Source organism: Apteryx rowi, unplaced genomic scaffold (assembly GCF_003343035.1).
Source record: "Apteryx rowi isolate R43461 unplaced genomic scaffold, aptRow1 scaffold_128, whole genome shotgun sequence".
Classification (NCBI taxonomy): domain Eukaryota; kingdom Metazoa; phylum Chordata; class Aves; order Apterygiformes; family Apterygidae; genus Apteryx; species Apteryx rowi.
In genome coordinates, this window is record NW_020447508.1 from 1,383,156 (window position 1) to 1,397,477 (window position 14,322).

The following is a 14,322-nucleotide window of genomic DNA, read 5'->3' on the forward strand; positions in this document are numbered from 1 at the left end:
GGAGAAATTATTGCCAAATCATCAAGGGTGAAGAAACACAAAGAAGTTGGTAGCACCAGGGGTCTTATCCCTTTACGCTGACAATACTGCCTTCATTCCTAAGAGTCATGGAACGTCACACAGAGGTGACCACCACAGAACAGCTAGGTTGGGCTTACCATTTTAAATCAAAATTATGATTAAAGGTTAAACAAAGATGACAACTGTAACCATAGGTTTTGATAAACTTTTTCTTTACCTTCAGCAAGTCTGAAGTTGGCAGTTCTCTTTCATTTGCTTAAGAAATGAATTAACTTGGCTCGACAAATTACTGGCTCTGCAGAACACTTTTCCCTTCATTACTGTACAAACTGGTGAAAGGAAGGGAGAAAGGACTCTGCCTGGAGTTAGGGGTGGATGGTAGGATTCAAGATGCAAGAGACTGGTAACTAAATCTGTGATTAGGATATGGCTTAAGAGTTTATCTGAAGCTGGCAAGGAAACGGCACAGATGTGAATTCAGAGAGGGAGAAGATAATCCGGGAAATTGGCCTGGGACTGAAAATTAGTAACCATTTCCCAACAAAGAAATCAGTTAGTGAGTTGGGAACAGAAAGAAACTGGGACTGGCTAGATAAGGAGACTTGGACAGACTTTTAGAAGTGAGGATTAGGGTAAGAAATTAGAAAGGGGACAGGAGAGCCTTAAGACCAGGTGAAGAGCTTGGGAGAGGTGAATAGGGACCCTGGAAGAGAAGAAAAAAAACAGATGAGGTTATCCAGGAATGGATGGCATTACTCCTGGCTAAACAGGAATGCAATAAAGAAAGCCTTTGATGTAAAGACAGGGATTAATTAGGAAAGGAGGGTAAACACAAGAACAGGAAGCAACGTTGCCAAAGAAATCACTGTTGCACAAAGAGTATCTTGGAGTGTACAAAAACAATAGTATTATAAACTTAGGGAGGAACAAATATAAAAGACTGATGATCTAATACTCCTCTGAAAATCATGACATGGAACCTAGTATTCCCACATTTCAACAGTCCCCTACCGCCAATAAACACGCACAAAATACAGAACTGGCAAAGTATGTCTCATTCCCCAGCTAGGACTGGCCCACATGTATGCTAACCACCTCCCACTGTCAGTCACCCAGGCAATCAACTGGCAGAAGATAAAACCCTGCTGATGAAATAATAAGGTGTCACGCAATGGAAGTAAGTATTTCTTTTTGCCTTTTTAAAGCCTTTTAAAATGAGGTACAAGATCTTTTTTAGTAACACAATACAGTATCAATGCACTGGAAAACATGAGAAGTAAAACTTTCACTTTCGATTTCCTTATCCTTTTTTTTTTTTTTGTTTTGCATTTTTAGTTCACAAAACTCTTTTCCAATTCAGTCTACAGTCTACTTGCTTTAGAGACTGAGAAGGGTGTCTCATAACAGAAGCTGCCTCCAAGGACGAGCAGTGCAAGAAGAACATTGTTGTGGTCTAGGCAGCTACAGGCTGTCTTGGATTCTCTCCCTACCACAGGATTCTTGAACCCAAACACACCCACCAAAATGGACTCAAACACATGTTGCTAATTGTATCTTCTTTTCTTACTCCCCACCCTCAAACGTTTGACAACAGGGTCTCCCATTACAATTATCCAGCCGCAAGCCTGACCTAAGAAGTTGCCACTCATCTCCTCCCCCTCTGCATGTTTCCATACCCATCACTTCTCTTCTCCATCACCTTTTTGCTGCCTAATTATGTCAAAGCAAACCTTTTTAGACCACAATCTGAAATGGTCCAAGTAAAAAACCCTCCCTAAAACCAAACTCTTCCTCATATATACATTTAGGCCAAAAGACTTTTCAATGACTAAAGGAGTGGTAAATTGTAAAATGCAGGTAGTGGGAGTGGGAACAAGAAGGAGAGAAGAGGGTGGGAACTTCAAGGTGACTTTGCAGTCTGATAATTTATAACGTTGCATTACAGCCTAAGCTGATATCCAAGCTCTGATTTGCAGAAGCACTCAGAATTTACAGGAACTGTGTTTAGCAATATGGAAATTAGGCCCCTGTTGCACAGCTTGGACACTTAAAATTAGAATTCTAACTCTAAATACTGCTTTTATTAGGGTGGTGGTGGTGGTGATGTAAAGATAACACTACTGGTTTGGGGAAGACAAACGAATTACCTAYGAAATTTTTAATTTACTTATGAAATCATATACTATACTGATAAGTACCATAGCAAACACTGGTTTGCAGACCAGGGTTTCAGTATATAATAAGTAAAACATGGGATTACGCTGAACAAAGAGGATAATCGAGAAGAGATTCCAGCTGGAAAAACAGTGCAATCGTATAGTTAAAGGCAGTGTCATAATACATATATGCATAGGAACTGTGAGCCTGCAGGCAACTTTAATTTTGGCACTTCCTAACATTTAAGCACTGGGTTTTGCACCTTAATAGCATTCTTTTAACATTTTGTGTGTATAATACACTCACAGAGCGCTCAGCCAAGACATAATTGATTTAATCATTCACATTTGTGAATGATTTGTGAGGCTTACATGAATTTGCTAAAGTTGCAGCCCTGTCAAGTAAAAATTAAAACAGCTGCCTCTATATAGCCCAGAGAAACAAGCTCATAATATAAAGGCAACAGACTAAACTGTAACAGTAGAAGTGTGACAACAAATATTTTGTTCTTTGCTACTGTGCATGTAGCCAAAACGGCAACACTAAAGCTTCATCAGTCTAAAAGACAAAAATTTGMTTTTGAATTTTAGAAAGATAAATTAGCTTTAAAAGAAACTTGAATTATGAACCCTACACATTACAATGTATATACATAAGAACAAGGAAAAAGATGTCAATAAGGCACCTTTGTAAAGAAAAAAAAAACAAAAGTATTCTACACATAATTATAACCTAGCATTTTTAATGGGAAAATCATTAAAATCCTTCTGCTGTTGGAATAGGCTACATGTGGTCAATAACAAATACATTTCTTAAATCTGGAAGACTGTCTTTTTGTAATCAAAAAGATTTTAAAATGCATTATTATTAATAATATACAAATTCAAAGTAAAAGTAAACAGCCCTTCTTTAACTTATACAGAGAAGCTCCAAATAAGAACAATTAATTGCTATTTATTTATAGTTATTAATGGTGGTAGCCTTAAATACATCACATTTTTCACATAGCTGCATTTTATCTGGTCAATGTAAAACTGGTTATATAGTAGTATCACCTCTCTAGTTGGTGGCCCTTCTGCCATTCCTTAGAGAATTTGCCATATAACCCATTAATTAAGGTCTCATTATGAGAATGTTACTTTGAATAGAATATGTTTTCTCTTTTTCCAAATACCATCCTGTTTCTACCCATGAAACTTCCTAGTACTAAAATTAAAATTCTTCATTCTATTTGCAAAACTGATACAAGCATTATTAAACCCCAGCGAGCTACACTTGCCTTCTGAGATCTGATTTTTGCTCTTTATCTATTTGGACTTTCTGCAAAACATACAGGTTCCATATCTCATTTTCTCAACTGTAAAATGGAGAAAACATTACTTCTCTATTTACAGAGCAGTTAGGATAAAAGCACCAAAGGTCTGTGGAGTATTGAGATTCTGTGATAATAAAGCTCATACGGATGAGGTTCATCACGTGTTTTCTTTCATGACAAAGTCATTTTCGGCGGTTCCTGCCTCCAGTTCCTTCACTCCTCCTCCTACCAGTTCACTGTTTCCCAGTACAATGAGTTCTAAAAACAAAGTCTAAACTGAATCTACAAGATGGTCCACGATGAAGTAAAAGCCCTAGGAAGGGGGTCCTCTTTTGGTTGTTCCTTAACATAAAGCACAGAAGCAGACCATTTGCAGCTTGTCCTGTGGCATGAGGATGACAATCAGCAACTGGAAGGAGGAACTGCCTTAGACGGCTGCATTACCAACCAGCTGGATCAGCGAGGAAAGATGAGGAACTGCAGAGACGGGCTGGGATTTGGAAGTTTCCACTGGCTCTAAAAGCAAAGTTCCACATACATAAGAGTTTTAATCTTTTATTAGCAAATAGTTCGTCAGCCACCATATTTGGGTTTTTTTGTATTTACGTCAAAAATTCATTGCACTTCTCGTCGAGCGTTTGATGGGTGGTTCTCAAAACTGGACGGAATAGAGCCGTAGGGATAGGCAGACAGAAAACAACGAAGGACAAATCTTTCTGAGACTCAACTGTCTTTGCCAGATGCTCTGCTGGAGATTTTCCTGGCTTTTGAAAAGCGGCATGTCATAATTTATAAGCGCTTAACACAGAACAAAGAAACATTGGAAAAATGTAATCAGCAAAGAGCAGGCTATAAATGGGAGGTGAAGCTCTGCGGAAAGAGCAGATAATTTGAAATAGAAAGAAAGTGCAATCCTGATTTCATAATCTTTCATTCTAAGCAGCAAGAGAGTTCAATATCACTAATGTTGATACTTGGTTTTTGCTTGCCTCTAGTTTAATCTTGAGTTTTATTCAAGATTTTCCCTGAAAATATGACGACTAAGAAATAATTGTTTTCATTAGAAAGAAAAAGAATAAATTATTRTACATTCTTTCAATTACAGGAGCTGCGGCCTTACCAAGAGGACAACCTCCCAATTTCAGAATCAATCTCTAATCTTTAGGGGATGCAATTTTTCATGCCTCAGTACATTACTGCACATAGTCACAGCTACCTTCTCCCTCCTTCTGGGGAGGTGCCAGTGTTATGCAATGTACATATTTGCATTTTATTGGACAGGCTACTTTTTAAAAAATTAAGTACAAGGTTGAGTAAATATTTGTTGCAATTTTCTCATGCCTTGCTCCTATACCATGTGTATGTATTCGACATATAAAGTGAGGAGCTTTGGGGCCTAGAGACACTTCTAGAGAACTCTCTACTGATCAAGAAAAAGTCTCTGTTACATATTGAGATTCCTCCCCCATATCAGGGTGAAAGCTGCAGCAAATGGTCTGATATTTAGAAGTGCCTCTCTGTCTACAAGTCAAGTACTTCCATTATCCATTTATTTCATTTGTTCTATTTGTTTTAATCCCAGCTGTAAAAGTAAATAGATGTGTTTTTAAAATGTTTAAAATTGAACTTAGGGATTTCCTCCTACTGAATAACATACCAGTTTTGTTACAGGACAAATGAGAATAGATGCAGACGTTAAACCCCAAAAACAGATTTAAAACCACCACCACCACCACTATTCATGCCTAACAAAACATGCCCTCACTGCCGTGTGAAGACTTCACCCTCTTCTCACGGAAAGGAACACGGCCAAGATTGTTATGCATGGAACTGAACAACTTTGACAGGTGCCCCAATTTACAGACTTTTCTTCACAGAAACCAACCAAATGCTTTATTTTAAAACTGACTTCTGTAGACTGGCAAATATATAAACTGAAATGCCTGACTTGCTGTATTTTCAGTATAACACATGGCCACGTGTGTCACTTTCTACACTCCCCGATTCTGCTTCCATCCCAGGAGCTGTGCTCTTCACTTTCAACTAGGGAGGGAATATCTAAATATCCCAAGATGCTCGCACAACACCTTGTCAAATGGAAATTTTAAAAAAAAAGTATTTTCTGCATATAAGCGCAGCCTTTGCTTAATATAGCTGCTGTTATATGAAAAAGTACACAGAAGCATTTGAAAACCTTAGTACTTCTGGGACAAATTACAAACCATCGTATGTTAACTGCATGTTGCATTCATTCTCCAGCTTGAGAAAATACATACATATACCTATGAATATATATCTATACAAATACACAAATGCCTACTGCATGTTTAAATATGATCTTTGTAAGACATACATTTGTCTATATGCGAAAAGTGATTAACATTGTTAGAGCAGATGTACAATTCAAGTAAAAAACATATTGTGAATTGCCATATACATCATGTGATATTTGTGGATTAGGGAAGGCTTCTGATCTCCCAGCCTGACTTGCAGATCTGTCCTATAACATGAAATTAAAAAAATATATATATATATTATTTATTTATTTATTTATTACACAACTGCCTGCCTTTTCTGCTCGGATTTTTATCATGAGCACCTTAAATTCTCAATGACCATGAACTAAAGGTGTATCTTGGTTTAACAAAGTTAGTACCATATTTTTTTTTATTTATTTATATACATGTGTGTGCATACACATACACACACACAAAGCCTGGCTTTCTGAAAAGACTGCAGGATTCATATATATGTGTATACATATATATATAAAAGGAAGAAACCATGTATGTTCATTTTTCAGTTGTAGGTAGATAAGAATGTAATTATCTGAAAACAAAAGAAAACAGGGAGAATCACTCCAACAGTCTATGGGAGATCCAAGTCCTCCAGACTAGGAAACAAGTCCCATAATTAAGCAGGAGCTCAGGGTGTTGTGGACTCAACATGTTCAGCAACTGATGAGTGAATCATGTAATACTACTTTCTAATGCCTAATTGAGTCAAGACAGCAGCAATATCAAAAAGCTGAGGACAGATATGAGTGAGCGTGTGTGATCTGCACACATTACATTTCACATTACACTCATGACAGAAACGTACAATCATGTTCCTATTCTGTTGGCTGGACAAATTTAAAAAAATCTGTCATTAAAATAAGTCATCGTATATGCACATGCCATGAAACATGAAAGTTAACACCTTGTCTGTCATATCTATATCAGTTCCTGTGGGGGAAAAAAAAGTGTTTTGCTATTTAAGTAACTGCTGGCAAAGTGTAATTAACAGGATATAATTAGGGAACATACAACTAAAATACTTAAAAATCCATCCAGAGACTTCCTGTTTACGATTATTACCCATTACCATAAGTATGTGTAAAATAACAGGATAAAGGAAAGTAGCACCCTATCTAGCCAAAGAGCAAGCTATACATCATATTTAAACAAAAATCCAAATTTTAAAATAGGACACACATTTTTAAATACAATCAAGGCAACTCCAGAAAGGGGAGTGTGGGCTGGGGGGGGGGGGGGGTTTGAAATAAACTATGCTTATTTATTTATATCACTGTATCTCCAGATGCAGTACAGAATGAACCCCCTCCCACCAATTTTAATTAAAGCTGAACTAAAACTCACATATAAATATCCACTGCAATAACAGAAGGCAAAAAGCAAACATACATAGATAGATTGAAGAAAGAAAKAAAAGAAGTTTCAAGAATAACTGACCTATACAGAAAGACCTAGTTGACACAGGAAGTTTGAACAAATTCTATAAAACAGGTTAAATTACAGAGAAATTCATTTGCTTTGGCCTGATTCAACAAAATCTTATAAATAATAAGATGATCCTGGGCTGAACCAAACACCTTGAAAAGGTTACACTCTATGCTGAGCGACTGGGCTATCAACTGCCCTGATCAATTGCTATTACAGCAGTACAGAAGTAAATACATAACTGCATAAATATTAAAATCTTAATTGGTTGATGTACTGCCATAGTGGGGGAATTGGTGGATACAGCACCTCTCAAACCCCATCTATTTAAAGAGATGAAAAAGAACAGCATGCGAATAGTAAAAAGCGATAAAGCACTTCAGCAAAAAATCCTACAGGACTGCAACAGCCATCTTCTAACAAAAAGAGACCTATTCGGAACGAAGGCCAGTGGCCACTGGCCTTCAATTGTCGGTTCTGCTGCGTGATCGTTATTTGCTAGGAAAATTTTTGTACCTTCATGGCTATCATCTAAATACCTAAAATATGATGATGCAGTGTACAAAGCAAGTGGGTTTTTGAAGCTAGCTGAAATCCAAAAAGCGGTGCATTTGTTCCATGAAGCCATTTGTTACAAGCACACCCCAATATGACAAATTTATTTGACATGATACAAGGAAATGCCAACAAACTGACATACAAAATACAGAATAATATTGCTTATTTTCTTGCATGAAAGAATCTTGACTGTGCTCCTTTCTCTAACTCTTTTTCTTCTCCTCTCAAGGGATATATTGATGTTATGTGCACGTCATGCACAAATTTGAACTTTGGATTTAAACCTTTGCTCAACTTGCATTTAAATTATGTAAATATCAAGCTCAAGCCCTGTGAAATCCAAAATCCAGAGCATCTCATCCTGCTTCAGGATGGAGCAGGCTTGTCTTCTTCCTGTTATACAACTGAAGGGACTAGCATAGGGCTAGTCTACGTAAAGTATTCTCGTACATTATTATGGGGGTGTCATTCCTGCCTCCAGTTTTTGCTTGTACAATTTTCACTTCTAAAGCTCATGAATATTCATCTGCCAAAGAAGTCGGTGTCAAGCTACTATTCAGAGAGAGAGCCTACTGGTCTGAAGGGGCAGCAGGTGCTTGCACAGGTAGACACCTAAATGCTCCTCAAATGGCTCTGGCACTTACTCCATCCCAGGCCCCGAGCTCACCCTGAAGGTGCCCTAAGGATGCCAACAGCCTCCTGCTGCACACCAGCTTGCTGGAAAAACAACAAATACCTTGAACAACTTGGTCTACTTCAGTCTTCCCTTTTCAGTCCATCTCTGTTCAGCTCGGAAGAATATTTCATTAGATTCCTGCAGTGGCTGCTCCCATTTTGAAGTGGTGTACATAGCCACATGCAAACTCTATCTCCTCCGGCATGAGATTGTGTGTTCAGTCTCAGCAAAAGGCTGCACACGTTGAATAGCTAACCTCTCCCAATAAACCAGTTTTCCCAGATAGAAGTCAGTCAATGGTAATTTCTTTCCAGCAGGAGAAAACAAAATTTGCTTTTGTCACTATTATAGTGCAACAGAGGTAAAGGTCAACCCAGAAGGCAATCAAATCCCACTTTCAAAATGGAGTCTGGCTGACTGATTATGTAGAGAGCATCCCCAATTTCACACAGTGTTCATGAAGAGAATACAAGTGCTCTGTTTCAAGACAGTTGGTTAAAATGACGTGCCTACCAAACTGTATCTTGGCAGACTAGAGAGACAGGTCTGGTCTACATTTAAGATATACTAACATACTTACGCCTATATAGGACTTAATTTTTTTAAAGCCCTCAAAAAGATGTAGTTACACTGGCAAAAAGAGAAAGGCGCAGCAAGCGAGACAGCAAAGCAGACAGACTTTTCAGGGCAACTGATTTAACTTTGGTCCAAAGAATGCTACCAAAAGAATGTTTTGCTAATATAGTCTGTCTCCTCTCAGAGTTTGTAAATACAAATTATCACTTTCAAGTACACGGCTAACAAAAATTACATTCATAAGATGACACACTAAACTGGGATGCTTCCTTCTCCACCACTAAGAATAACACAGGCAACAAAATCTTATGAGGGGGAAAAAAAAAACAACTAGCTTGCTATTTTATATATACCCTCAATTCAAGCTCAAAGAAAGAAAGGCAATCCAGAAATTATCATGCAACAAGAACTTGATTACAGTCAGCAAATACAGTAAAGAAAAAATAATCCCCAAAGGAAATAACTGAAAAAGAGGTAATGGGGGGCAGGAGGAAGGGAGGAAGGACAAAAAAACAGACTTTCCAAAACAGCAATGGAGGGGAAAATACTTGGATCTTGCTCACTTTGCTTTAATGGACAAAGTACATGAGATCACACACTTGCATTCCATTACAAATATAAGAAAAAAAGAATTTCCAAGCAAAATAGGGCATTTCAATTTTTGAACAGCCAAAACTCATGATAAATCTTTAGAACAGACCTCTTTCTCTCAAACTATCAAATGTTTTATCCCCACCTCCTCCAAATGCAGGTAACTTCCGTAAGAATTTTCACATTTACACTGTTGTACAGAACAGGACAAATAATGCGTGATGCGCAAGTAAGTCATACTGCTCTGCACAAACTAACAGGAGTGGTGAGATGCTGAATATGTGCTAAATCTACACCTGAAAGCAAACTATTCCTCCTAATTAAAAATTAATTATTAAAAACTGTAAAGAAAGAAAAAGAAAAAAGGCTTGCTCGCCAAACTCATAATAAAATCCAGGAGGCTTCAGAGTTAATTGAAAAGCAGAAAGAAACCTTAGACATTTATATTTAACTAAAGATTCTTCTAAGACTCTATCGTAGGTTTCTTGATTTGATGATTAAATAGTTATGTGAAAATTTTTTTCTGGTATCTTTCATACTTTTATCTCTTCATTCAGAATAGTCATGAAATGAAAACAGATTATTCAAATTTGGAATCCAAGAACAAATCATTACTTTGACTCTATGAAATCAAAGTACACATAGATACCCTCACATGGCTCTGAGCTGACACAGAACTGGTAAGCAGCAACCCAAACCCATCAGCACTTGAACTTACAAATAAGTGTGTTACATTTATCAACAATGTTATCCATTGGGCTCCTCAAAAATACTTCTCCAGAAGCTCTTTTTAATGTATTCATTGAGTACTGTGAAAATACTAGATCAGGATTTTCAAATAATTATTTCCAACTATTTTGTGYTCAATTCTAGAAAGATTTCAGAGTTAGTTCTAAATTCTAAGAGTGACAAAACGGCTCAAAGTGCTGCTCAAAAGCACAAAAACTTTTTCATGAACTTGGACAAGCTGAAATTTCTGGTTTTCATATTCTGTAAAACTGAGATATGTATTCATACCTCCAGTGGTGACAGTGAGATTTAATTAACAAGCGTTATTGAAGAGATCTGAATTCCATTAATGGAAAAACTATACTGGTATTATGCATTATCATAAATATTCAGCATCTGCAATCAAAAGACGACTGGTGTTTACATATATAATAAAGTTTTAATAATTCACTAGCAATATTTCACGCAGAGTAATGCTGTCACTTACTTCTGGAAAAGGGAAAAATGTATTTAGAATTTTAAATCCAAAACCTTACAACTGAAAATTATACGTTCTCTTTTATATAAAATGAACATTCCCAATAACAGGTTAGTTTCCCAAGAGATACTGACTCTGCGCAGCACAGACCTTGGTTTCATTCTCCTCCAACACTCAGACAGGCAAATTGGTCACAAGCACAATGCAGGAGTTGAGTTGTCTGGGCTCTAGGTGTCCTTTTTCTGCTTCTCCTAGATAACGCCAACCTAAAAAAATTCTTTTGACTGCTTTTGTCTAAAAGAGCACAGTCAATACACATTTTCAAGGACTGAGGCTCAAACATCCCATGGCTGCTGTCCAAAATTAAGACCATTTCAGAGTGAAATTCTCAGCAGTGAGTCTACTGAAAAGATRCTTCTTTTGTCAGGATTTTTCTTTAAGAGACTTGGAAAGCCTAAATTAGTCTACTTTATAGTGGAAGTGACCTGGGATAAGACAGAAACCTAACTGAGCGTAGCTCACTGTCACTTCAGAGTGCTTACTACTAACTGTTGGCTTTGCTATCAGTCAAACTCTAAGCTACGCAATAGTCAATTTGGCTATTTTACCTATATCTCAAGCAATAGGATATGCAGTTATCTGTCCATTGGAGATTAAAGGATTTGGAATAAACATCTGTGAGAGTTGCTTCATCATATATATTTTTTTAATCTGCAAGCAGACTGAACTAAACCAGTGGCACAAGACACATAGGTGCTCAAACAAGCAAAATGCCAGGAGGAGAAACTGTACAATTATTGACTGCTGTAAACGATTTGACTTCACAAACATTCTTTCAGGGGAAATACCAGACCAAGTAGTAAAGAACTGAGTTAGACAAAAAATCCAACTGTTTCCCATCCAGACAGATACTTTCAGTGGCAGAAAACAATTTGGCTCTGGATCTGGATCTCCAGATGGACAGCAGTTGCAAGGAATACTGTTTCTGTATCTGAAGTTTCATTAGCTTGTTTGTCTATTCCTTTGGAAAATTATTTTAGATTCAGAGTGCTTTATCTTCTTTGAACAAGTGTCTTTCACTTTCTATGATTACTAGACAAAACACTGGTCAGATATAGTCACAAAAGTCAGTTTTTGAATTATGTAGCTGTCTGACCCAGAGATACAACTGGGAATGAAGAAAAGGGAGCCCTAAGACACCAGAAAAATCCCAGCTAACCATCAGAACAGATTCGTCCAGTCTGCCACAGGAGGAGCGAAGAGGGAGAGCCCCACTACCTAGTGTCATGCTGAAAGGGTATCACCTTCTGAAGTAGAGTCCAGCTGAATAAATACTACTGAAAGTCAATAACCAAAGCCTTTTTACAATAGCACTGCTCTAGGAACCTGATTGGAATTTGAACATTTGCATTGACTTTTTTTAAGTTACCAGCCGAGCATAAGCACTCAAGAGAAGGTACAGTGATCGYGCCGTATGAACATGAATCACTAGTAAAGGATTACCTTTTAAAGGATTATGTTTTAAACAAAGAAAAGTTTGGTGCGCGCAAACAACTGACTCAAATCAGAAACAGATTAATCCAACAGGATTATCAGGTAAGGCTTCTCTGTACTTTAATGACCAGATACCTAGCTGAGAAACATGAACAGTTTTACTTAAATGTCTCAGTGCAGTTGTGAAGCACCTTTTCATGTGACAATCCCCTGCTCATGGCTCACAAATAATAGCTGCTTATTCAGTTAAGGTTGTTAAAACAAAAGCCTTGACTTATTATCCTCAGTCTCACAAGCAACAGCAATCTTCTGTCTTTTTACAGAGCCCTTTCCTTTATCCTTGCATATGTAAGCTCTGATCTTCAAGTCCTTTTAACTCTAGCCAGGAAGAAGGATTAGTAGTTGCCTGTACTGCTACTACATTGTGAAACTTCGAGAACTGAGCTCTTTTACTTCCCTCTGGGAGGCAGAGTAAGTAACAGAAAACTGAAATCTAAAACTGCATGATTTTTTTCTGAATTGTTAACACTCATGTAAACTCCTATGGCCACAGTACTACAGTATTACAAAAAGCAAAATAGCACCAATCTACTTAAAGAAAACAGCATACATATATTTTCAAACAATACTCACTATATGCACTTCTGCCTCTTTGTCTTACTAGCAGATATGATGGTAACATTTCTTGCATGCACAAAAGATTTGTATCAAAATCTAACTTGATTCTTCTCACAAACAGAATGGGGTAAACAACCCAGTTAAAAAGAAAAAAAAAAAAAAAGAACTTGCAAACAAAAGGCTCATTAATTTACTACAATGACTTTTTACCTTGTTTTAATTTTTTAATGTATAATTTTAAAAAACAATTTATTTAACAGGTGTTCAAGGTTCCCTCAAAGTAACTTAAATAAAAATCCTAACTAATTAAATGCAATATAAGATAACACTGTTCAGTTCATTGATGTGTTCAGTCAGCCCCCTATACAGATCAGGACTAATCTGAACCAGAGGGTATGATGGATTCAAGAACAGTCACAAACCCTGTGTCCTGACTGTATGTAAACATTACTGACTTAGGTGATTTTTCCCATCTAGTAATTTTACATTTCCGTATTTTGAACTTGTCACATATTGCTTTATAAACAACTAAGCTCTACATTTCCTCAGCATATATTTCACATATGTTTAAGAGCAAAGACAGTAATAAGCAAAGACTTACCTCCTCCGCCTCCAAGAAGGCTGGAATTAGCTGTAAGAAGAACAAAAGGAGAATCATTAGCACTGAGCTTCCTAAATGTATATGGAACAAAAAAAACAGAAGAAATATGACATAAGATTTTCCATTGTTTTTGTTTCAATAACTTTGTTACTCTACACTTAACCAAAAACACTTAGTGCAAACACAATCTTTTTATTTAAATAAATTATAATCACAGTATTTACCTTTACACTACTTTGCAATATCTTTGAATCTATACGTTAATAAATAAAATAGTAATTACAAAAGCTTTATGTGCTGAATACCTCCTGAAACTGCAATCTTGAACTTATAGTTCTATAAACCATATTTATTTTTGATTAACAAATTAAGTAAAACCATCTTTCATTTTAGAGAAACCTAAACAGACTTTGATACAATTTATGATTAGCTCTCCTCATTTTCTATGACAGGGGACCTTTGAGCATGATGATGAGAAACCTTGACCCCATTGAAAACAATGGGAGTTTTATCACTGTTTTCAATTAAGTTAGGATTTCACCTAGTATGCTTAATTGCTTCTGTAACACAACTACCCAGCTATCTGTGTCAAATACAGATAAATCATTTATGGAGAGCAATTTTCAGAGTATGGTGATCCAAGACTGTCATTCAAGTTAAGCTAGTACAATTGGAGCCAAACATTTTCCTTTCACAGTCGAGGCCAAAACAGAAAAGCCTAAGCTTCTAAACCTGCCTCGAGTGAAGTAGTCACCCTTTAGCCATATGGGAAACAAATTCCCTTCA

At 36.9% G+C, this 14,322-nt stretch overlaps 1 protein-coding gene across 1 annotated transcript in view; it reads right to left on the reverse strand.

Moving 5' to 3' along the window:
* MACROD2 (MACRO domain containing 2) overlaps nt 1–14,322 on the reverse strand; it is a 900,884-nt gene that overhangs the window by 675,526 nt on the left and 211,036 nt on the right. Inside the window, exon 3 of the mRNA XM_026055958.1 lies at nt 13,537–13,566. Within this exon, the coding sequence (XP_025911743.1) occupies nt 13,537–13,566 (30 nt within the window). The remainder of the gene's footprint in view (nt 1–13,536; nt 13,567–14,322) is intronic.